Source organism: Pinus tabuliformis, chromosome 7 (assembly GCF_031772625.1).
Source record: "Pinus tabuliformis cultivar Carrire ecotype Pingquan chromosome 7, CPIR1, whole genome shotgun sequence".
Taxonomy (NCBI): Eukaryota; Viridiplantae; Streptophyta; class Pinopsida; order Pinales; family Pinaceae; genus Pinus; species Pinus tabuliformis.
In genome coordinates this window covers 1,611,919,723-1,611,944,840 of record NC_142293.1, presented here as the reverse complement: position 1 = coordinate 1,611,944,840, position 25,118 = coordinate 1,611,919,723, and the positions used below count along the sequence as shown (strand labels likewise).

The 25,118-nt window shown below is 42.6% G+C and overlaps 1 protein-coding gene and 1 pseudogene across 1 annotated transcript; both read left to right on the top strand.

Annotated features, from left to right (window-relative positions):
* Window positions 1-6,638: 6,638 nt before the first annotated feature.
* Window positions 6,639-7,214, top strand: LOC149254366 (eukaryotic peptide chain release factor GTP-binding subunit-like). The gene has a single exon (XM_089454763.1). It carries the CDS (start codon window positions 6,639-6,641, stop codon window positions 7,212-7,214), a length of 576 nt encoding a protein of 191 aa, XP_089310889.1.
* A 345-nt stretch (window positions 7,215-7,559) lies between these two features.
* On the top strand, window positions 7,560-8,487 carry LOC149254365 (CAAX prenyl protease 1 homolog pseudogene; annotated as a pseudogene).
* The last annotated feature ends 16,631 nt before the right edge of the window (window positions 8,488-25,118 follow it).

Genomic DNA, 25,118 nt, shown 5'->3' with positions numbered 1-25,118 from the left:
TGAAATAGTCTCAGACTTGCTAATGGAGGAGATGAGACTGAAAAATATGGAGATCCAGAATGGTGATGCCTTGTCTATATGAGGACGGTCCTAGAACAGAAATAAAAATAAGTCATCGAGTGGGAGATCTAAATCTAGAGGGAGATCTAAATCTCCAGGAAAACCTATAAAGGTGGTGTGCTGGAAATGCAGAAAGGAAGGCCACTTCAAAAGGGACTATAAATCTAAAGCTCTTGACAAAGGAAAGGGATCTAATGAGGCTCCTTTTGTAGAGGCGAAAACCACCTCAGATGAAGGTGGGTATGTGTACTTGGCTTCTTCAAGTACACATGTAGATCATGAGGCTTGGTTGATTGACTCAGGTGCATCCTTTCAGTTCACTCCCCATAGAGAGTGGTTTTGCGAGTATGAGAAATATGATGGTGGTGATGTATTCTTGGGGGATGACAGGAAGGCTAGAATCATTGGTCGCGGAAAGGTAAAGATGAAGTTGCAAGGTGGAAGAGTTAGAACACTTCCGAGTGTTCTACATATTCTTGCATTGGCCAAAAATCTAATTTCTGTAAGCAAGCTAGATGATGCAGGTGTAAAAACAGTGTTCGAGAAGGATACCTGCAAGATGGTTCAGGGAGCACTGGTATTGATGCATGGAGTTCGGATTGAAACTATGTACAAGCTGCAAGGTATTGCTGTTGTTGATGGGTGCAACAATTCTTTGGTTCTTGAAGTGGAGCAGAAAATCTAGTGGTCTCTGGAGAGAAGACCATGCTGTGGCATCAAAGGCTTGGACATATTGGAGAGAAAGGCCTTCGAATACTTCATGGTAAAGGTATGGTAGAAGGTATCAGTAATGGCTCTCTGGATTTTTATTTATGTGAAAATTGTGTATACGGGAAGCAGAATCGGGTGAGTTTCCCCTCTGGTGGTAAGAGGGAAAAACATATATTAGAGCTTGTGGATAGTGATGTGTTTGGACCTGTGAAGGTTCCATCACTGGGTAAGTCTATGTACTATGTATCATTTATAGATGACTTCTCAAGGAATGCATGGATATATTTCCTTAAGAAGAAATCTGAAGTCTTTGACAGGTTTAAAGAATTTAAGGCTCTAGTGGAAAACCAGACAGAGAAGAAGATAAAGGTGCTAAGGACAGATAATGGTGGAGAGTTTTGCAGTAAGGAATTTGAAGAATTCTGTAAGAAGTGTGGTATAGCATGGCATAAGACTGCTCCATATACACCTCTGCAAAATGGAGTTTTAGAAAGAATGAACAAGACGTTGATGGAAAGGGCAAGAAGCATGCTCAGTGGTGCCGGGTTAGGACAGGAATTTTGGGCAGAGGCGGTGGATAGTGCATGTTACCTGGTCAACAAGAGGTATAGACTCCACAAGAGGGTGGATAGTGCATTGGAGGATAAGACTCCACAAGAGGTATAGACTGGTAAGAAACCCTCTCTTTCACATTTAAGGGTATTTGGATGTGATGCATATGTACATGTTCCAAAGGAGAAACGAACCAAGTTGGATAGTAAATCTGAAAAGTGCATCTTTATTGGGTATAAGGATGGTTTAAAGGGTTATAAACTTTGGAACCCAACAACAAGGAAGGTTGTGTATAGTCGAGATGTGGTGTTCAGAGAGGTGAAATATGTTATTAAACATGAAGTCCAACCAAAGGAACCTCAGAAGATAGAGTTTGAGCTAAAGGAGGATGAATCATACTCTACAGCAGAGGATGGATCAGAAGATAAAGAGCCACAAACTCTGGCTGTGAGAAGATTAGTTTGAGAAGAAAGCAGCCAGAGAGGTATAGTCCATCTACTTTCTGTTCAAATTTTGCTTTGTCTGTTACTGATGATGATCCCAAAACTATGAAGGAAGCAGTGGATTCAGAGGATGGAAAACTCTGGAAAGAGGCCATGGTTGATGAAATGGCATCTTTGCACAAAAATGAGACTTGGGATCTGGTGAAGTTGTCGGCTGGGAGGAAACCCATTGGCAGCAAATTGGTGTTCAAAAAGAAGACAAATGCAGAAGGAAAAGTGGAGAAATACAAAGCTTGGTTGGTAGAAAAAGGTTATTCCCAGGTGTTGGGAATTGATTTTGGTGATATTTTTTCTCCTGTTGCCAAGGTAACTTCTATTAGATTACTTTTATCTGTTTATGCTCTTTTTGATTTTGAGGTAGAACAGATGGATGTGAAGACAACATTTCTTCATGAGGATTTGGAAGAGGAGATCTACATGAAGAAACCTGAAGGCTTTGTGGTGAAGGGTAAGAAAGAACTAATATGCAAGTTAAAGAAGTCTTTGTATGGGTTAAAATAGTCACCAAGGATGTGGTATCAGAAATTTGATACATTTATACGGGGACTTTCCTTCAGCAAAAGAAAAGCAAATCACTATGCGTATTTTAAATTAACTGGTGACCGTGTTATTTATCTAGTATTGTATGTGGATGATATGTCGTTCGTTGGAAATGACAAAGAAATTATCCAAGATTTGAAGACCCAATTTTCCTCCAAATTCGACATGAATGATCTTCGTGTTGCAAACTATATTTTGGGCATGCAAATTAAAAGAGATCGAGAAAAGAGGAAGCTCTAGTTAAACCATAGGAATTATGTCGAGACAATACTATAGAGGTTTAATATGCAGGATAGTAAACCAGTGAAGGTTCCTATTCTTGTAGGTGTGATGTTATCTGCTGAACAGTGTCCCAAGACACAAGAAGAGGAAGAGGACATGTCCCGTGTTCCATATGCAAGTGCAGTCCGTAGCCTGATGTATGCAATGGTCTATACTAGACCAGACATTGCACATGTAGTGGGAGTATTGAGCAGGTTTATGTCAAAACCAGGGAAGAAGCATTGGACAGTAGTGAAGTGGGTTTTCAGGTATTTGCGTGGCACTAGTGATTATGGTTTGTGCTACCAGGGAAGACCAGGATTGGACAGAGTGTTGGATATTCGTGGCTTTGTTGATGAAGACTGGGCTGGAGATCTGGATCAAAGAAGATCTACAAGTGGGTATGTGTTTAACCTATTTGGAGGTGCAGTCAGTTCGATGAGTAAGAAACAATCTGTAATGGCACTATCAACTACAGAGGTAGAATACGTGGCAGCCACTCATGCAAGCAAGGAAGCAGTTTGGTTGCAGAGATTGTGTTCAAGTATGGGGTTAGTACAGGAAGCTATCAAGATAGACTGTGATAGCCAAAGTGCAATTTTCTTGGCAAATAACCCTGCATATCATTCAAAGACAAAGCACATTGATGTTCAATATTACTTTGTGAGGGATATGATAGAAGACAAAAAGGTGTTGCTGATAAAGGTGGACACTTTGAAGAATATTGCAGATGCATTGACAAAATCTGTGAGCTCTGAGAAGTTCTCTTGATGTAGAGAAACAATGGGCATTTCCAGGTTGGATAAATGACTAAGCTCTCTTGTGCCCCCCTGTGGAAAGAAAACAACAAGTGGGAGAATGTTGGGTTGTGTTATATTCTTTCCACGACTAGCCCACATAGTTAACTGGGGGTTAAAGGGGGGGAGGTCACAGGGGGTTTGAGGGGCACCCGTAACCCCATTTTATGGGGTCTGGGGTAGCACCCCGGAAAATTTTGGTTTTGGAACCTATGTTAGGTTGGGCGGACCCACCTATGGTTTTGTGCATGATTTTCACACATGTTTTTGGACGTGATGGTTTTCGGTCCATGGTATTGGATGCTTCGGCATGTATAAATATGTATTGTAACATTGAAAGGAATATAATGAAAAATCAAGTTGGTAGTCCCATTTTTGGGATCCAGGGGAAAATCTTTGTGTATATGTGTTTTATGTGTTATGCTCTCACATTGTTTATTTTCTGTGTTTTAGAATTCATATGCAGGTAATTTCTGTACAGGGTTAAAACCTACACTAACAAAGGGAAGCATATCATTGATGTGGAACCTAGTGCCACTGTAGCCACCACAAAGATCCAGCAAATTGAGCCTGAAGATCCAAGGGAGGGGGAATGCCTCTTCCACTCATAGATGTGGGTGAAGGGTTCTCCACTGCAGTTCATTTTCGATAGCGGGAGCCAAAAGAACCTAATTTCTGGAGAAGTCATGAAGCAGCTGGCCTAAAGACTACAACGCATCCACAGCTATACACCATCAGGTGGATTCACCAAGGATGAGATCTTCGTATCAGCCAGTAGTTTCTCCTTCCCTATAGCATCGAGCACTTCACATATGAGGTATTGTGTGATGTTGCTCCTCTTGAAGTTTCCGATGTGCTGTTAGGACAAGCTTACTTGTGGAAGCGACATGTTGTATATGAGTCTAGACCTCACTCTATGATTATTACTTTGGCTAATAAGTTGTATAGGATATAGAAGGTAGCCCCTCCTACTGCCATTTCTTTGATCACTACAAAGCAATGCAGTAAGATCATTTCCCAGACTAGGAAATTCATTTTCCTTATGATTCGCCCCCAAGGGAAGAAGAAGGTTGTGGCCACGGCTTCCAGGAAGGGCTCCTCTACACAGTAGCAATAGATGGACAATGTCGTGGAGGAGTACATGGAAATTTTCGCCTCACCCATAGGGGTACCTCTGCACTGTCAGGTCAAGCACTCCATCGACTTGACCTCGGTCGTGCCACTGCCTAATGGACCAATCTATTGACGCTCTGTTATGGAGAATGATGAGATCAAGAGGCAAATTCAGGAACTACTACAGAAAGGGCACATCAGGCCAAGCTCATTACCCTATGGGAGCCTGATTGTATTGGTACAGAAAAAGGATGGGACCTGTAGTCTCTGTATTGACTATCAGGTGCTGAAAAAGATCACTGTCTAGAATAGGTACCCAATCCCGCGGATTAGTGACCTTGTGGACCAACTTAAGGGGGTCAAATATTTCAGAAAGATTGACTTGAAATCAGGTTATCACAGGGTGCCTATCGAACCCTTCGATGTGTGGAAGACTGCCTTTAAATATGGGGAGGGCCTTTTTGAAAGGTTGGTCATGCCATTCGGATTGACGAATGCCCTTGCAACATTCATGAGACTAATGGACAACATCTTGTGGCCCTTCATCAATGCATTTGTGGTGGTGTATTTATATGGCATCTTGATCTTCAGCCAGAGTTGGGAAGAGCACATCCACCATATTCGGCAGGTCCTTCAAACCCTTCGATAACACAAGCTGTGTGCTAACTTGGAGAAATGTACCTTTGGCCTGACCTAGGTTCAATATCTAGGGTACATCATTGATGATCAGGGTGTACATGTGGACCCATCCAAGATACAAGTCATTCAGGATTGGCCAGCCCCAACCACTCTAACAAAGCTCCGCAGCTTTTTGGGTCTTGCCAATTTCTACTGTAGGTTCATGTTGGGGTTCTCTCATATCACTTGGCCTTTAAGTCAAGTCACCAAGGGTGGAGCGAAAGCCAAGTTCTTTTGGTTGGAAACCTAGCAGTAGGCATTCTCCGAGTTGAAGAATCACCTCTGTTCTGCACTATTGCTCACATTACTAGACCTGCAAAAACCATTTGAGATTGAGATAGGTGCCTCTAACTATGCTATTGGTGTAGTTCTTACTCAACATGGGCATCCAGTGGCTTACCACATTGAGACACTTTCAGACACAGTCTGAAAGTACCCCACTTATGACAAAGAAATGTATTCCATTGTGTAGGCCTACCATCAATGGAAGCATTACATTATGGGGAAGGAAATGGTCATCCACACAGACCACTGGCCTCTACTGTTCATACAGACATAAGGGAAGTTGCAGAACGATCGTCATAAAAAATGGTTCACCTTTCTACAACAATTCCATTTGAACATTAAGTATAAGAAGGGAAACACCAATAATGTCATTGATTAGCTCAACCGACCACCAGTCATGGCGCTAATCATTTTTCTTGAATCCTATGGGTACAAGACACTGGAATGGCCACATCTTTACAAGAGCGATCTAGAATTTGGCAGCATATACCTGACACTCTTGGAAGGGAAGAAAGTTCCAAAATTTCACCTTCAGGATGCACTGTTATGCCACTTGGGACACATATGTGTTCCTTCAAGTGAGCATGCCAAGATGATTTGGGAGGTGCACTACAGTGGGGTCACTAGACATTTCAGAGTAGAGAAAACCATGGCAGTATTGCAAGAGTATTTTTATTAGCCGAAACTTTGTCAGGATGTTGGGAAGTGTTATCACTGAAGAAAAATGTTTTAAATCCTGAACATTCATTTTTTAAAAATTTCTCAAAGGGTTCTTGTGGATGGAGGTCCCGTGTTTCTTCTCTATCAGAGCTGGATTGAGATTAAAAACACAGTGCATACTTCTGTCATAGGAGACCGAACGCACTCTCAAACAAAGGATATCTATGCAATATTAGAGAAGTTGTCTAGAGATGCAGGATATGTGCCTATAAAGGACACTCTGTTGTATGATGTGGAGGACTATAATGGATTCTTGTGGATGTGCTCAACAACCAACTTTTGGAGAGGTCATTGATGCTATTCAAGTTGATGGAACAACTCCTTCATTGACAATCCCATAGTAATCGTTGCATTCAGGTTACCTCCAAGAGATCCTAAAGGTCCTTTTAGGATGCCATTAATAGATAGATTCAAGGATATGGGAACTGTGGTTATGGGAAAAACAGAGTCAGGCACTGTAAGGCAAGGAGACAGCTTAACTATAACGCCAAATAAGGTTCACGAGAAAGTTGTAGCTGTTTATCGTGAAAGTGATGAAATAAAGTATGCAAGGCCTGGAGAAAATGTTAGGGTGAAATTATCTGGTGTTGAAGAAGATGACATCTCTACAGGCTTTGTTTTGTCTTCCATTTCAAATCCAATTCAAGCAGTGCTGGAGTTTGAGGCTCAGTTACAGATATTAGAACTACTGGAACATAAAGCAATATTTACTGCTGGTTATAAAGCTGTACTGTATATTCATTCTGTTGTTGAGGAATGTGAGATAATGGAGCTGTTAGAGCAGATGGATCCAAGGACGAAAAAGCCAATGAAAAAGAAATGTCTTTTTGTTAAGACTGGAGCAGTTGTGTTGTGTCGCATTCAGGTAAATGACACTATCTGTGTTGAGAAGTTCTCTGATTTTCCTCAACTTGGAAGGTTCACACTTCGGGATGAAGGTAAAACAGTCGCAATTGGAGAAGTTGTAAAGCTCCTGAATAACATGAATAACTGACGGAAATTCACTGAGACTATCCCTCGACAATTATTCCATATGCACTAATAGAATGAGTGGGGCCTCGAGGGATTCTTTAATTCATCTTTCTGCACAGATTATGTGAGGCAACCCGTGAAATCGTTTCGATTTTCAGATGCAAGGTGAACATGATGTCAGTAATCTTTATGACCAGAACTGTCTTCAAATGAAGAATAATGCAAGGGAGAAATTGCCCTTTTTATGAACTAATGGAGGAATTGCATCATGCCTTTATATTGACCCCCGTATTACCTTAGTATCGCGGCTTCCCCGGCACTCAACTCAACTGGAGATCAGGTCTACTGCATCCCATTCTTTTACTAGTTGGCCCTTTATTCGCTACAGGCGAGGCGAGGCTTGTCTTGGATTGGTCTAAAAAATGGCGTTTCCCTATTTGGAAGCTGTTGTTGGTTTCATGATCTTCATGTACTTCATTGAGACATACCTTGACTTGAGGCAACATACGTCACTTAAGCTTCCTTATCTGCCTAATCCTTTAAAAGGAGTGGTGAGTCAGGATAAGTTTGAAAAATCTCGAGCTTACAGCATTGATAAAAGCCACTTCCACTTTGTTCATGCAGCAGTGACCATCATAGGAGATTCAACAATTTTACTTCTTCGAGCATTACCATTCCTTTGGCAGAAATCAGAAGTTGTAGTTGCAAACTTGGGTTTAGATCCTCATAATGAAATCATTCATACACTCATATGTTTAGCAGCTGTTACTCTTTGGTCTCAGTTGATAGATCTGCCTTTTTCACTGTATTCAACTTTTGTCATTGAGGCTTGGCATGGATTCAATAAACAAACGATTTGGCTTTTTCTCAGAGATATGGTTGTGGGTCTGGGCTTTTCAGTTTTACTTGGGCCACCAATTGTTTCAGCAATAATCATAATTGTGCAGAAAGGAGGTCCATATTTAGCAATATACCTTTGGGCTTTCATGCTTATACTGTCACTAGTGATGATGTCTTTATATTCTATTCTTATAGCTCCTCTCTTCAACAAGTTCACTCCTCTTCTGGAAGGGGAACTTAGGTTGAATATTGAAAGGCTAGCATCATCTCTAAAGTTTCCGTTGAAGAAGCTATTTGTGATTGATGGTTCAACAAGATCGACACACAGCAACGCATACATGTATGGATTTTACAAGAACAAGCGTATAGTGATATATGACACCTGGATTCAGCAGTGCAAAAATGAGGAGGAAATGTTCTCCAGATTGCCCGCCGGCTCCTTATTTTCCACCTGATCAACCCAGACAATTTCAAAGTTTTGGGTTGAAACTGTGTTTTTGGAATCACACAGCAGTTTCGTAGCGCGCTACGAAACTGCTGAAGATGATTAATGTACAGCAGTTTCGTAGCACGCTGCGAAACTGCTGAAGCTACACAATCTAATCTCAGTCAACCGGTTTTGAAATACAAGCGGGAATTTTGAAAAGGGGTATGTCTACAAGGAATCATCTGAAGCCATCAGCTTTCAACAAGATCAAGACAGCTTGCAAGAACTTTTGCCTACACATATGAAAACGGTGGACAGCGTATTAAGGACGTGGCATTTTGTCATATCATAAAAGAATTGAAGCATGCATCAGACAGCTTGAATGCGTTTTCTCTTTGGTTTTTAAAATAGTGGATGACACATCATCAATACAGCCTACAGCACATCAGAAACATGGCAGCGTTCCATACCTTGGATTATTAAAGACTAAGAAACATGCTGTTATATATATTTGAGCAAATTAATGAAAACAGAAGCCGAGAAGCAGGGGACATCTCCTAATACTACGGGGCAGTAAAGGATTCAGCGTTCAAGGTCAATATGGCACATTTAACATCCAGCTTAGCCAAATCTAAAGAAGACCAGGTGTCAAAGAACAAGGAGAAATCATTATGCATAGAAGATAGAGTTAGAGTCATAGTCAAATTAGAACTCTTTAGAACTCCAGTTAAGCACTTTATTGTATTTAATAGTTAGTTGAATAGCAGATAGGTGTCATCAAAAGCAGTTATCGAATTCCCCTCATGCTGGAGGAGGAATCTCGAATTAGGTAGAATAAGAATTCTATATATAGCTAAGACAGTGATGTAATGAGGGAGGGATATTTTATAAAACAGAGCATTGTTTTGGCTTATGTAAAAAACAGAGTTCAGTAATATAAATGATTGTTTTACTTCTCAGGATTCATAAGGGATTTTCTTGTTCAGAATGTGTGATGGTATATTTTCTTTAGTGTTCTTTTACAGTTGTACAAATGCATAATCACTCAGAATTCATTGATCATGCTCTGACTTCCTGTATGTCTTTGTAAACTGTGGTTTTATATAAGTGGTATTATGAATATCCAAATGCTAAATGCCCTGACTTCTATGTAAGGCATCATCATTGTTGTTGTAGTATGTTTGACTCCATAGGCCCAATGGAAACTTATGTAATGTTTGTCTAGCCTTTATCATTTGTCAATGTTATTCACAAGAGTTAGCCATCTTATTAATAGTCAAAATCAATAACCCTTTGAGAGAGCCCTCTCAGGCTAAGGAGGCTAAGCCTTAGTCAAAAGTTTGGTGTGAAATAGTTACTTGAAGTCTTCCTAGATTGCAGCCTTCCAGTGCTTGATTTTGAGATAACAGGAATTACATTAGATCCTACATCGCCTACTCCATTGCTAAACCAACAATAAAGAATCAATGCTTGTATACTCCTCTACCTACTCCTTTTCGGCCTTGGGAATCTGTCTCCATGGATTATATGTCGAACCTTCCCTCTATGAAGCACGACAACGATTGCGTTTTCATGGTCGTTGACAGATTCTCTAAGATGGGCATCATGGTGGATTTCAAGAAGAGTATCACAGTAAAGGCCACTACTAAGCTCTTCTTTGAGTGAGTGTGGGTACACTTTGGGATCCCACAGTCCATTATCTCAGATCAGGACAACATATTCTTGAGTGCATTTTGGTCAAGTCTCTAGTCGATGTTGGATACAAAACTCACTAAGTCCACGACTTTCCATCCCCAAAATGATGGCTAAATAGAGGTTGTCAACAGGATGATCATACACATTCTGCGCATGTACAACTCAAAGCATCCACGCACATGGAATGAAAGTCTCCCCTATGTCCAACATAGCTACAACATAGCTCTCCACAGCTCAACATGCCATAGCCCATTTCAGGTAGGGCTGGGATTTCAGCCATTATGCCCCATTGATGTGGCCATACCATTTGTAGCCACTCAGGTAGATTCAGCTCACGTGCAGTCCAAAGATGAAAGGGATAACAACTTCATTGAGAACATTCAACACATCCTCCAACAGGTCCATGATATATTGGATAGATACAATGCTAAGTACAAGTAGTGCCATGATCAGCATCGAATTCCACACAAATTCCAGGTGGGAGACAATGCTTGGCTACATTTGCAGAAGGAGCACCTTGTTGGACCCCACCACAAGCTTCACCTGCACTGGTATGGGACATACACCATCACCAAGGCTATCAGGGAAAATGCCTTCGAGCTTAGAATCCCACCGTTCCTTCATCTGCACCGAGTGTTCAATGTAGATCACTTTCAGCCATACTTTCCACCATTGTTGGACACATTTGACATTGCAGAATAGCTCACACCAATAGAGCTCAACCCAGATTGCATGGAACAGGCCACAACTGATTATATCATGGACACACAGATTAGTAACACTCGGTAACAGAGGATATAACTATATCGAGATGTCAAAGCATGCCAACTCCTTCACCAAGGCAAATGGCTCACCAGGGATCAAGTTCAATAGAAGTTTCCTCATCCCATGGAGGAACTTAACACAATGGGGACCATTGCTTCCTGAGGGGGGAGGACTGATCCAGGTGGATATTGGTGGCCACCCACCTATTCCACTTGGACCCTCACCATTGTTTCTTTTAGTTTTTCAGTTTCCTTAATTGTAGCATAGTTTACTATTTTTGGCAGTTTTTCGGGTCCAAAACTTCTGAAGCCATTTTGAGGCCCTAAACAACGTTTTTTTGGGCAAAATTCCTATGTGACTACCTTGGATATCGTGTAGGTAGTTGTATTCCTCGGAGAGATATTTCCAATGAGGTATCATACACGTCAAATGGAGATAATATGACCAATTTACGACCTTGGGAAGTTGGTTGCCCAACTAACACCAACAGGGCCCATAAACTCTTGGTGTTACATCTCCTTGGGTTAGGGTTTTGGTTGTTTAGGGTTTTCTCTTATTGTTCAATAATAAAAAGGCCCTTGAGCCTCATTTTAACTCAATTAAGAGGTATGTAGCCACCACATCTATTCTCAAAGATAAGCTACCATCGCCCAAGATATCTTATTTCCATTCAGTTTGTAAGCATAGTTTAGTATTTTTCTATTAATGAAATGAAGTGTTTTTCTGCTGCATCTCTATGTTTATGAGTATATATGTAAGTTGTTGCATTCCTGTTTAAGTTTGGATCACATAGTTAAGTTTTGGTCCTTGTAGACTGGCGCTCATCAAGGATATAGGTCGCTCATTGTTTAGTTCATCCTTTTGAGTGAGTACAACAGTGAGAGAAGTGTTAGAAGAAAAAGTGTAGAGAAAGAAATCCTTATTGAAGTCTAGGCTATACAATGTGGGTGCTTATGCTATATCCTATTTAATATGGGAAAATGGATGGTTTTCCATTTTATCCCATTTATAAACTGTGTCCTTCTTCACCATCTTCTATATTGGTTTAACAATTTGGGCATAGTCCAAGATGAATTTTCAAAGAAAATTGATTTTCCCCAAGAAGGGCTTCATAGCCTTCTTATTCACTGTGAAGGGAATCTGCGTGATTTTTTTTACCCTATCTAGGTCTACCTTGATCCCACTTTTGGCAATAATGTGGCCCAAGAGATTACCCTTGGACACCACAAAGATGCTTTTCTTGGGATTCAAGGATATCCCATACTAGTGACATTGCTTGAAAACTTTCTTTAAGTGGAATATGTGGTTTAACCTATGTTTGGAAAACACTACCACATCATCAAGATAGACCACTACACTTCGTCCAATTAGTCTGCAGAAATTGATGTCCATATCACATTGAAATGTTGCATCGATGTTGATTATCCGAAACAGCATTCGCCTAAAGGTGAACATGCCCCACTTAGTTCGAATCATGGTCTTAAATCTGCCAGGGTCTGCAACTAGAACCTGGTTGTATTTGGAAAACCATATAACAAAGAAAACATTTCAGACCCTAATACTGTTCACAATATTTGTTCCATGGATGGAACTGGGTATTTCTCCTTGTCCGAGGCATGATTGAGATTTTGGAAATCTACACACAAGCGGATTTCCCTAGACTTCTTTCTCACTCAGACCAAATTTGACACCCATGTCGACTGTTGATGAGCCCCGAATTGGGTAACTTATTGGGCTCATTTTGCCTAATTTTCCTTGATCAATCCACCATTTTTCATAGATTATGCATGTTTTTTGAGTATGTTTATGTTATTTGAACGAATAAGGGTGGTCACTTTACCAAGGAGGCTAATACGTGGTTATTTCAGGTTTTTTGGACAAATTTTGGAGCAAAGCCAAGCAATTATGAGCCAGGTGATAGCCAAGCTTGAGGAAGAAAGGGTGAGGATTCATAGGGAGGTTTTCTCTTGCATTAAATGGCCCTTCCTCGAAATCTCCACCCTCAACTCGGAGCTCAACAGGCCACCAAAACGAATCCTAAAGGCAGCCGAGCAGCTTTGGGAAGAGTGACTATTTACTGGCAGTTTGAACAGCCGAGTCCCTTGAATTAAGGAGGGTTGCTAGGCCCCTCGTAGTGTATAAATAGGAAGGCATCAACCTTTGTAGTTTACTTTTGGAACTGTTGGGTTTTGCACTATAGTGCTCTCATTGTCTTAGCTTGTTTTTGTAGCTACTGTTGTATAACTTTCTTGTGACATGATTATTTTTGGATAATGAAAAGAAACTTTATTTGGCATCAGCTTTGAGTTTTCTTTAGGAGCCTGTAGCTCTTGGGGTTGGGCCCAACCCAAGTGCCAAGGCTTCCTTATGTACTGTTATTTGCTTTTTATGTCTTTGCAAAATAATTTCTGTTAAGTAGATTAAAATCTTGCTGATTAGCTAGGTCACTGTTGATGATTAGAAAGACTTTTGTTGTTCAGATTGAGTAGATAGGTTATTAACAGGGACAAGCTTCAGAAAAACGCCATCAAGCACCTATTATTTCACCTCTCCCTCAGTGGGATCAAGAGCTGGGATCAAGGTGACCTTGCTGCCACCAAAAACATTATCTTTGCTTCGCCATGCAACCATTAGTGTTGATTTTTATTTGCAGAAGTTGGTTACATGCTTAGATTCTTGATTGCTTCATTGCATAGTTAGTATACATGGTTTCATTGAAATTAAAATTTTGTTCATTCTCTTTACTGTTAACTAGATCAGATTAGGCTAACATAACTAGGTCTTTGATTTTCCAAGTCTTCGTTGGTTCAGTTGAAGAAACAACTTGCAGAGCACCCGTACCACTTCTCTATCTGTCCATACTCCACCAATTCCATCTGATCCATCCCCTAATGTGGATTCTTGCCTCACGTTTGCCACATTTGCTCACATAACCCTAATTTGTGTGCAACATTGCTTCACTCCTCCTTGAACAAATCCAACCATCTTCCTCTCTCCTCAGCTCCATCCACCAAGTCCTGGACCTCCTCACACCCTTGTCCTACCTCCATACTCACTCCTTCACCTTTCTCTCTCCATCCATCCTCCAAAATCCCATTTCTGAGCATCCTGTAGAAAATTACAGACATCCTGTAGAAATTCCAGAACATCCTGTAGAACCCCTGCAGACTTCCTGTAGAAGCTCACAAATGAGGTTTCTTGATAGCCAAACTATGTGAAACTCTCTGGAAGGGTGTTAGGGACCCCTTAGGCCCTCTCTAAACCTTCCCAACCTCCTCCAAGAATTTCCTCTCGCCAATCCACCTCTGCACAATAAAAAACAGTTAAATCGCATGCATGATAATTCTGGCAACTTATTCAAAAATACAAAAAGATGTTTTTTTCAGATATTACTGTAAAGGTAGTTTAGACACATGCGTTCTATCTTCCTAGAAGTCAATGGCATCTCTTTCAGTAGCTTTCATCCTCTTTCTTGCATCAATAGGGCTAGCTGGTAAAATTAGGGTTTGCTAGGGTTTATGTTTCCTTTCAGCTTTCTAGTTTCTTTCTGCAAGTAGATCAGTCTTATTTGAGTTAGCTTTTGTCCATCAGTTAAAAAGATTCTTCTCAGAGCTCAAAGAAGTTGGCTTAAGCTCCTGGTGGACTTGTGCCAGCTGACCAAGTGACAGCTGCGGCAAGAGCTAGTACTTGTGCATACAGCACCGTCGCTTCCAAGTTTGTTACAAACTACCGGGTTGATAAAAGTAAAGAAGGGAGTCCCAGGAGTTGCAGCATTATTGCTGCAATACTGGATCCCACCACTCTATTTGGCACCGTTGTCGGGGAAGCATCAGAGTATTTGTGATTGCTACTTTCTTCTATTTTTTCTACTCCAACCTTCTACTAAGTAGTTTATTTCTGTTCCATTCTGCAATTTCATTTCTGCAAAAGTAAATTAGACATTTCCTGCTTTCATAAATTAGCCTTTCAATTCCGCAATTTCAATTCTGCAAGTGTAGAATAGAATTTCAATTCTGCAAGCATAGTCTAGCATTTCATTCCTGCAATTTGATTTCAGCAAAATAGCTTAGTTCTTTCTTGCTTTCATTTCAATTCCGCATTTTCATTTCCGCAAAATAGATTTTAGTTAGTTGCAAGTCCATCTGTTTCAGTTTTGCAGGTACAAGCAGAAAAAAGCAAAAGCAACCAAAAATATTTTCATGCCTCGTAGGAACAGAGATAATACCGGAAAATTCCTACCCAACACCCCCACCACTTCACTGAGTCACCCTTCTCTCTTCTTTGGTGGCAGTGACCTAGATGAACCTATAGGTGAACCTCCTGAGATATACGAATATCCTATAATATAATAAGAGCAAGAAACATTCCTTTTGAGACCATGGCTGAAAACAGAAACGGTAGAGAAGATGATGATAGAATTGAAGGTACCTTCCCTATTCGAGAGACCAACGGGGACATGAAGATGAAGAATATAAGTCCCTCAGCATTACCTCATTTCCATGGATTGACCACTGAAGATCCTGATACCTTCCTGTTTGAATTTGTTGTCCTTTGTCGAACTTATGACTATGCAGAAGACGAGCAAAAGTTGAAACTCTTTCCCTCTACCCTCAAGGATGCAGCATTACGCTAGTTCATGGGGTTACCTAGAAACATTATCACCACTTGGGCTCAGATGCCGCAAGCCTTTAACAACAAATACCGGGACTACTGTAGGTCAAAGGAAACGAAGGGAGAAATCTTTCAGATGACCATGGGAAATGATGAGTCTTTAGAAGACTACGAGGAAAGGTTCCAACTCAGCTATAAACGGGCCAGGTGCACACTTGACCCTGAATCTCTAAAGCTGGTTCTGGTTCGAGGAGTCCCTGAAGACCTTCTAGATACCCTTCACATGCTAGCTGGAGGAGACATCTACCAACTACCTTATGAGGACATAAAAACTGTGTTTAGAAACCACTCCAGCACAGCCCGGAAAGGAGGTAGCGGGAATCCACTTTTAGCTAGTACCACCTTCTCCAAGCATGAGTTTGCTAATCAGATGGAAGACCTCAAAAGTGAGATGAGACAGACCATTGCCATGCAACTTGATACTTTTTGAATCCAACAAAAGAAAGAGGAGGCTGAGAGGGCTTTGGCCATTTTTTGTCGTAGATGTACGAGGAAGCAACCTAAGAACGAGTGTCCATTTCACTCAGTAGAGGTATGTTTCATTTGTGAGGAAAACCACCCCACAAACCAATGCCCAACCTTGCCCGGATTTAAAGCCATGTACCAAGGGACTGAGGCAACCACTAAACCTCTCTACTTCCTCAACCAAAGGAGGCCGCATGGGCCCAAACCTTACCAGAAGGGGATGCAAGGGACATCCCAAGCTTATTATAGCCCCAACCAATATGCTCACATACCTTCTTGGGGTCCCCCTGCTCATCCTTCCTGGTACGCACCTCCTCCGTGGTCTTATCCATCTCAATACCATACTCAACCCACTGCTCATTCGTTTCACTCACATGTCCAGCCACAACCTCAGTGGAATGTGCCTCAATCGGGGTGGAGGCCCCAATACGACTCTCCTCCCGCTATTCTGCCTCCACCACCGGCTCAGCCACAACCATTACCTCCTGTTCCTCCAAGACAACCCAGATGCCTGCTCAACCGAACCCGAACCCCAACAATCGACAGGCCCAACAGGTATACACTGGGGAGACAACATGCCCTACCTATGCTATGGAGATCCAGGAGATCAACCTACGATCTGGGAAGACCCTTCTAGATCGCCAACCTCCTCCCCCAGAGAACGAGGAAGAGAAACAGGAAAGTGAACCCAAAGCCATTCCACCCTTTCCTGAGCGACTAACAATAACCACACAACCAAACCCAGAGGAGATTGAACTTCTGGGAGAACTTAAATAGTTGTGTGTGAAAATACCACTTCTCCAGGCCATAAAATATGTACCAATATACAAAAAATTGATTAAGGAGAAGTGTTTCAGGCACCCAGGCAGGCGAAAGAGAGATGCCTCGACTATCAATGTCATAGGACAACTGTCCGATCTAATGTTGGGGCAAGTAATCTGTCCAAAGTATTTGGACCCTGGGAGTCCTGTAGTTGATGTCCACATCAATGGCAGTATAATCCATCATACCTTGATTGATCTAGGGGTTGCCATTAATGTGATGACCAGGGACACCATGCTTAAACTTAACCTTCAGAGTTCCTTAAGGAAGACCTCGACAATCCTGCAGTTAGTATATCACTCCACCATGACTCCCGAAGGGATTGTGGAAGATGTCTTGGTGTCATTGACTCTTGGGAGTACCCTGCGGACTTCTTGGTCCTTCATCCAAAGGCAAAGCTCCTTGGATACCCGCTCATTTTGGGAAGGCCTTGGTTAGCCACTGCGGATGCTTACATCAGTTGTCAAGCTGGAAGCATGACCATCAAGAATGGGCCTATGTCCAAGCAGCTAGTCCTATACCCTCCTGCCCAACCTCTACTTGAAAATGACTTACCACTCTGGTTGGAAGAGGGAGATGAGAATGAGGTCTACTCTGCACCATTGTACACAGTAGAAACCACTAGGGGAGGCCCTCAAACCGAGGATGACTTGATTGAGAATTTGATTCAAAATCCACCCCACGATGCACTGTTCTTAGAGGAGTTAGTGGAAGACACCCAAGCCAAAACTTTAATGGACCTCTGTGTGACTGATCCGACCTCTCCCAGAATTAAGAATGTGGAATTTGGCCCCGAAAGAACCTTGAAGATCAGCTCCTCCCTATCTCCCTCCCAGGAGAAGGAGCTGTGTAGCTTACTGAACAATCATTTGAATGCTTTCGCTTGGAGCTATAAGGAGATGAAAGGAGTCCACCCTTCGGTCTATACCCATCACATTTACATTAAAGAAGATTGTAAACCAGTCAGGCAGCCTCAGAGGAGAATGAATCCAGCCCTTAAAGACATTGTCAAAGAAGAATTGCAAAAATTGTTGGATGTAGGATTCATCTACCCCATCTCTGATAGTGAGTGGGTCTCACCTCTAGTGCTTGTGTCCAAGAAGAACGGGAAGTGGAGAATTTATGTAGATTACTGAGAACTTAACAAAGCCACCAAGAAAGACCATTTCCCTTTGCCTTTCATAGATCAAGTGTTGGATGGACTTGCAGGGAAGAAGTTCTTCTCTTTCCTAGATGGGTTCAATGGGTATAACTAGATCCAAATAAGCCCGGAGGACCAAGATAAAACCACCTTCACTTGTCCATGGGGTACCTTTTCCTACCGAGTCCTTCCCTTTGGGCTATGCAACGCTCCTGCCACTTTCCATAGAGCAGTATTGAGCATATTTTCTGAGTTGGTCCATGATTCGGTAGAAATCTATATGGATGACTTTACTCCTTATGGGTCCAACTTCCAAGAAGTATTGACTGGGAAAAGTTCTAACCTGTCCCTCAGTCCCGAAAAATGTGAATTCCTGATGACTGAAGGGACTGTGCTAGGTCATACCATTTCTTGGCAAGGATTACAGGTGGATCCTAACAAGATTGCTATCATCCAGAAGGTCCCACCTCCTCAAAAGGTGAGAGATGTACGAAGTTTCCTAGGCTTAGCAAGATATTATAGAAGATTCATTAAAGATTTCAGTAAGCTAGCCTCGCCATTGTTTGGCCTCTTAGGGAAAGATGTTGAGTTTAAATGGACTGACGACTGTCAAGGGGTTCTGGAAGAGTTGAAAGATAAGTTGGTGTCCGCCCCGATCTTAAGAGGTCCAAACTGGGCCCTACCTTTCCACATCCACACTGATGCATCGAACAAAGCCATAGGGGTAGCCTTAGGACAAGTTGAGGAGAAAATGCCATATGCCATATACTTCGTCAGCAAAAATCTGTCCAAGGCAGAAATGAACTATATTGTAACCGAGAAAGAGTTCCTGGCTGTAGTCCATTCCCTAAACAAGTTCAGACACTACATCACTGGTTATCAAACATTTGTACACACTGATCATGCTGCAATTAGATATTTAATGAATAAGTATGATTTCAATGCTCGTATCATTAGATGGTTACTTTTGTTGCAGCAATTTGATTTGACTATTGTCGACAAGCGAGGTAAGGAAAATGTTGTTGCTGACTTCTTGTCTAGATTGGATTTGCCTGCAGGTGAAGAAGGGACATTGGATGACCAAATGCTAGATGAACACCTGTTTGCTATCTCAGTACTCTCTCCATGGTTTGCTGATATAGCAAATTACTTGGTCTCAGCATAGTTCCCTCCGCATCTATCCTCAAAGGAGAAGAGCAGAATTGTGAGGAAGAGCGCGCCATTCACTTGGATCAGGGGCAACCTGTTTAAACTTGGCCTAGATCAGGTCTTGAGGCGTTGTGTTAGGGAGGAGGAAGTCTTTGACATCCTCCTAACCTGTCATGATGGACCTTGTGGAGGCCACTTTGCAGCAAAAAGGACTGCCTTCAAAATTCTACAGGCAGGCTACTATTGGCCTACTATTCATCAATATGTCAGAAGATACATCAGCGAGTGTGACTAATGTCAGAGGATGGGAAAACCAACTCCAAGGGATAAAATGCCTCTCCAACCTCAAGTGACCTTCGAGCCATTTGAGAAGTGGGGCATGGATTTTATTGTTCCTATCAACCCTCCTTCCAAGCAAAGGTCTTACATCATTGTGTGCACTGACTATCTGACAAAGTGGGTAGAAACAAAGGCAATCAAAGCAGCAACAAAAGAAAAGGTGGCTGAATTTTTAAGGGAAAATATCTTCTACAAGTTTGGCTACCCAAGAGAGTTAGTCACCGATCAAGGAAGCCAGTTCACCTCCAACCTGATTGAAGACTTGCTCGCTCATCACAAGATCAAGCACAAGACTTCCACCCCATATCATCCACAAGCAAATGGGTAGATGGAAGTCACTAATAGAGCATTGGAAGGGATTTTGACTAAGGTGGTGAGCAGCAGCAGAAAGGATTGGGTAGATCGCCTGGTTGAGGCCACCTGGGCCTACAACACCACTTGGAAGACTACAACAGGTTTCACACCTTATGAGCTAGTCTACAGGAAGAAAGCTTTGTTGTCCATAGAGTTCGAGTACAACACATTGAGGGTGGCAGCTCAGCTGGACCTAGATCTCAGCCATGCTCAACGTGAAAGATTATTGCAGCTAAAAGGATTAGATGAACGCAGAATGCAGGCCCTCCTCCACTCAAAATTAGTTCAACTCCAGAGGAAGATATAGCATGACCGACACCTTAATGAAAAGCAATTCCAGCTGGGAGATTGGGCGCTGCTGTATGACTCAAGATACAAGGATTTCAAAGGGAAGTTGAGGAAAAGATGGTTAGGACCATATACAGTGGAGAAATGCAATGACAATGGTTCAATCCTTATCAGGACCATTGATGAAGAAGCCATCCCCATGCTTGTCAATGGGCATCGATTGAAAATCTACAGGAAACCCCTTTCGAGGCAGGAGTTCATTGAAACTTTGGAAAAATCAGTGTTGGTAGTGGAGCAGGGTTCTGCCTCTATTCTGCCCACACCTTGATCATAAAAAAAAAAAGGAATAAAAAAGATCCCTGGGTGAAAACCTCTCTGAGGTGCCCAGGGCAGACAGTGAGGGTGAAAACCTCATGGAGGCACCCCAGCTGTCTCTCAGAAAATAAAGAAAGGAAATAAAAAAGATCCTTGGGTGAAAACCTCTCTTAGGCACCCAGGGCAGATAGTGGGGGTGAAAACCTCATGGAGGCGCCCCTAGTGTCTCTCAAAAAGGAAAAAAAAAAAAAGAGAGAAAAAAAAAGAAAAAGAGAAAAAAAGGAAACATGTCTAATCTCTGGAAAATTATTGCAGGTTGCAAGGAATACATTGCAGATAAAGAAGGTCGCGCAAAACAAGGATAGGAGTCCATACTAGGCTACAGGACATCCTTACAGACACTCCCTCCATAGCCACTCACTTTTCCCAGGATTTGAACACATTCGGGTCGAGATTCAACCTCCTACAAGAAGTTATGAGCTTTCTACAGGAAGTTTTGGGGCTTTCTATAGGAAGTTCTACATTTCTACAGGAAACATCCTGTAGAGCCTTTGGGCAGGCCAAATTCGATTTTGGAAAGGGATTTGAAGCTTGAAGTCTGTTGATTAGGCCTGCAGCCACCCCTCTCTTCCATCCATCACCTATTTCATCTCTTCCCACCGCCATTGCAACAATCTGGTTATGTGTTCCTACAGTCATGCAAGAAACACTGCTTTTCTCAGATTGGAATTTTTTTTCCCAAGTGACAAATCAAGCACACAAAGGCTCGCACACTCTACCTATCAAAGCTCCATTAGGACTCTTCAATAGCGAATAAAACCTTGCTCGTTTCAGCATGCATCCCAAGAGGAGAAGCAGCTACAGGATGTCCTACAGGAATCCTGTAGCAGCTAATCCGTCTAGAGCACATACTCTGGAGTCAGTAGCAGTTGAAATCGACACAGGGGACATGAAAAAACTCCGCTTGGACATGAACACCTCCTCGATAGCTGAAATCAGACCGAGACTGTGCATGCAGCATTTACAACTAGAGGATCGGGTCCCAAAGCCGTGCATACAGCATCAACTAATGAAAGAAGGAGTTCCAGCACCTGTGCACAAAGCAGCAGCGAGCAAAGCCATCGTTCCAAGTCCCGAAGCCTATAGAACATGTCCACAGCCACACAGGTAAGTGTCTAACCTTATTCGTCAAATTGCATAGACTATATTCCGAAAACTGCATGTCTGTGAATGGTTCAGATTAAACAAATTCGGTGGCCAGTCAACTGACCACCCACAGTCAGTCGAATGGCCTCGTGGGATCTGAACGAGCTTGGTTACGTTCGAATTCGCCAAAGAGATGTGCAACCAACACGTGGGAAGTGTCCAGTCGGGGAGAATCGACGGGATTAGCAGTGGTGGCGGTGGTTAATGGCAGACGAAAGGTAACGGCAATCAGAGACACACAGAGGAATGATGGTCGTGACGTTGGCTAATAGATCAGCCTAGCCACCTCACCCTCTCACCATGAATTGTGTCGTAATTCAAAAATGCTCGACCGAAGGACTCACGTTAACCGCTGTCATTTACACTTGCAACTGTTCTTAGCGAAGTACGCGTCCTCCTCCTCCGCAGTCTGTTAGCCTGAGCTTCTCAACCTGTTTCAAAATCCTCCTGTGTCCCAGGCTTGTTCAGAAGCGCCGTGACATCCTCCAGAAGCTAGCAAAGCTTTCTACATGAAGAGGCTCTATAGGAAACACGGCATAGCCTTCCGGAGCAGAGCAAATGGATTTTTCTTCGACAAATTCGGAGTCCCGAAAGAGGTAGGCTCGAAAACCACTCTTCCCTGCATGGTATATATTGAAAGGTGGTGAATTGAACTGTCTAGAGTAGGAGAATTAGAGGCAATTCTGCCTGTGGGTCAAGAATAGTAGTTTTCCTGTGTGTTACACGGAATGTTTCAGTTGGTTCTGTGTCAAATTCTCCTCCACAGTTCCTGTTAAGAAATTCCTCCACTAAGAAACGATAAACCACTGTGAGGGTTAACCTGTGCATGAAGAATGTGAATTTTACATGGTTATATGTATGCTGGGGGGTGAAAATTGAGCTCTGTGTCCTATCTGGGAAAACTGGATTCTTCCTTTTACATTCGAACAACCGAGTTTTGGGCAGCAAAAGTTTTAGAACCAGGGAATTGGTGCAGGTTAAAAATTCAAACACCCAAGGGTTCTTTCCTTGAAGATTCAGGGAGGAAACCATAAACATAATTCCCCTTACTGATCAGGGCACAAACCAAAACAGGGCACTCTCAACATGCCAGGAGGGTTTATCAGGAAGGAACCCTCGGATTCCAGAAAATTGCGTGAAATTCCCGAGGTGGTGAACCTATTCACCCATGCCAATTGGATGACCTTTTGTGACAGAATTCAAGGTCATGACGATGAGGTAACAGAAGAATTCTTAATGTCCTTGCAGCCCAAATCAAAGACATTGTCCACTGTGAATTTCAGAGGGTTGACCCTAAAGCTTACCCCACAATTCATTAGTCGGGTTACTGATATGCCATTAGGGATACCCTAGAGCAAAGAGGAGAGGGCATTGGGCCAAAAAGCCAAGAAAGAATTCTTCCTACCAGAGAAACAATTTTCAGAGGATAAGAATGGGGTCCGGAGAGCTAGCCTACACCCTTTTTGGAGCGAGGTTAGTCTTTAGATCCTGAAATACATTACCTGTGGGGGGCGGTTCAGTATTGTCTACGGTTATCACTTCCGGTTGCTAAGTGAACTCAGACATAGGATGGATTTACCCCCAAAACAGAAGTTAAGCATCCCCTATTTCCTCCTACAATCATTAATTGAGTGTGGCGCAAAATTGAAGGAAGGGACACCGGATCAATTAGCCCATCATGGGCTTATCAAGCTTCTAGTGGAAGATGCCCTCCATACCTACACTGTCCCTCTCTCCTGTGAGATTTTTTGCAACATGTCCAAGGATGATGATATTCAAATTTTGGCCAAGGAACTCAATTCATACAGTAGTGAGCAAAGGGAGCACATTGAGGCAGAAGAGAAAGCCAAGGGTAAGGAAACCCAGGACAGACCACCACAGAAAGAAGAAGAAGAGAAACGAGGGAAAGGCCAAGTTGCTGAGCCCAAAACTGTGGGTGGAACAAAGGCACAAACACCAAGGGAGAAACGATTGTAGAGCAGGGCAGAGAGGACTGAAAAATTCCAAGCAAGTGAGGACAAAACCAAGACAACCACACCAAAATTAAAAGGGAAGGCACCCCCAGCCAAGCAGACCAAAACAGTGAAGACAGTTTCTACAGGAAGCCAGAAAACAGTTTCTACAGGAAGCTAGAAAATAGTCAGCACAGGACTTTCTACAGGAAGTCTAGAAATAGGGCAACAGAAGGAAAAATCGCTTGAGATTTTAGCCAGGGAGGCAGAAGCTGTGCTGGCTACCCTGAGCACATCTCCAAAGCAAAAAGGGAAGCGAAAGAGGGAGCCTTCCATGTATTTTAAGGCAAGAAAGAGCATGCAGATAAATAGTGGCAAACCCTAGCCACCGTCAAAAGAGCCAATCACGATTTTGGACACCCTAGCTACACAAAAGGAGAGGTCTCCCTCAAAGGCATCCATCACCTATGAACGGGGAAGCTCGAAGACATCCACCTGGAGAGAAAGAATGAAAATGTTGGACACAAAGGCCTCTCTACAGGATGTTGAGACTGTTCTACAGGAAACACTGGCTAGGATAAAGGAGACCGAAGAAATGGAAGGAGAGGCAGCTAAATCACCACAGGAGGAAGAAAAGGTGGAGAACATTGTGGAACCTAGCCCCCAACCTAGTTTGGGCTCCTACTATAACTTCTCAGAGACTGGAAAGATCATTCCCCAAAAATTCACAGTGCCACTTTTCCTTGCACTAGAAGAAGAGAGAGTGAGGACCCACACTTGGATGAAGATCGCTAAGTCCAAGGGTGTGGCAGATATAGGTCCCCTGGAGGAGCAACTCAAAGAGGCGAGAAGGCAATTGGCTATGGTATGACATGTGGAGAGCAACCAGTGGGTCAAGCTACAGGAAGAAAATGAGCTGCTTAAACAACAGCTACAGCTACAGGGACAGAAGAAGGAAGGCATGCCTCACATATTGGGAGAACAACAACAACAGGAGGATCCCACAACAGACAAAGAAATCCCTGATGAACAACAGAAGAGAGATGGGTTGTAGGTTGAAATTGAGACACTGAATAGACAGCTACAGGAGAAGGAATTGCAAGCAGGCCAAGAGATACAATCTCTGAAACAGCAGGTACAAGAAAAGGAGGCCCAACTGGCCTGCATGGCCAGCTAGGTGATGGAAGCTCTGCAGTGTAGGCAGCCTGCCAAATCGTACGCCCTATACCTTAAGGATCAGTGGTTGCAGTTTCAGATCAACACCTTGGCCCAAAGGGGCATCACTCCATTTCAAAATTATCATCAATTTGCAGCTTTATGTGGCAGTAGTTCATCAGAGGACAGGGCCAAATTATCAGAGTTTTATTTGCACAACTTAGCCCTTCCAAACATGAACGCATGGGATCCAAACATTGTGATAGGAGATGTCCAAATTATGGCCATGGCTTCTTGGTTGAATCATGAGGAAAAGAGGGCAGCAGAGGTCCACAGTATTAT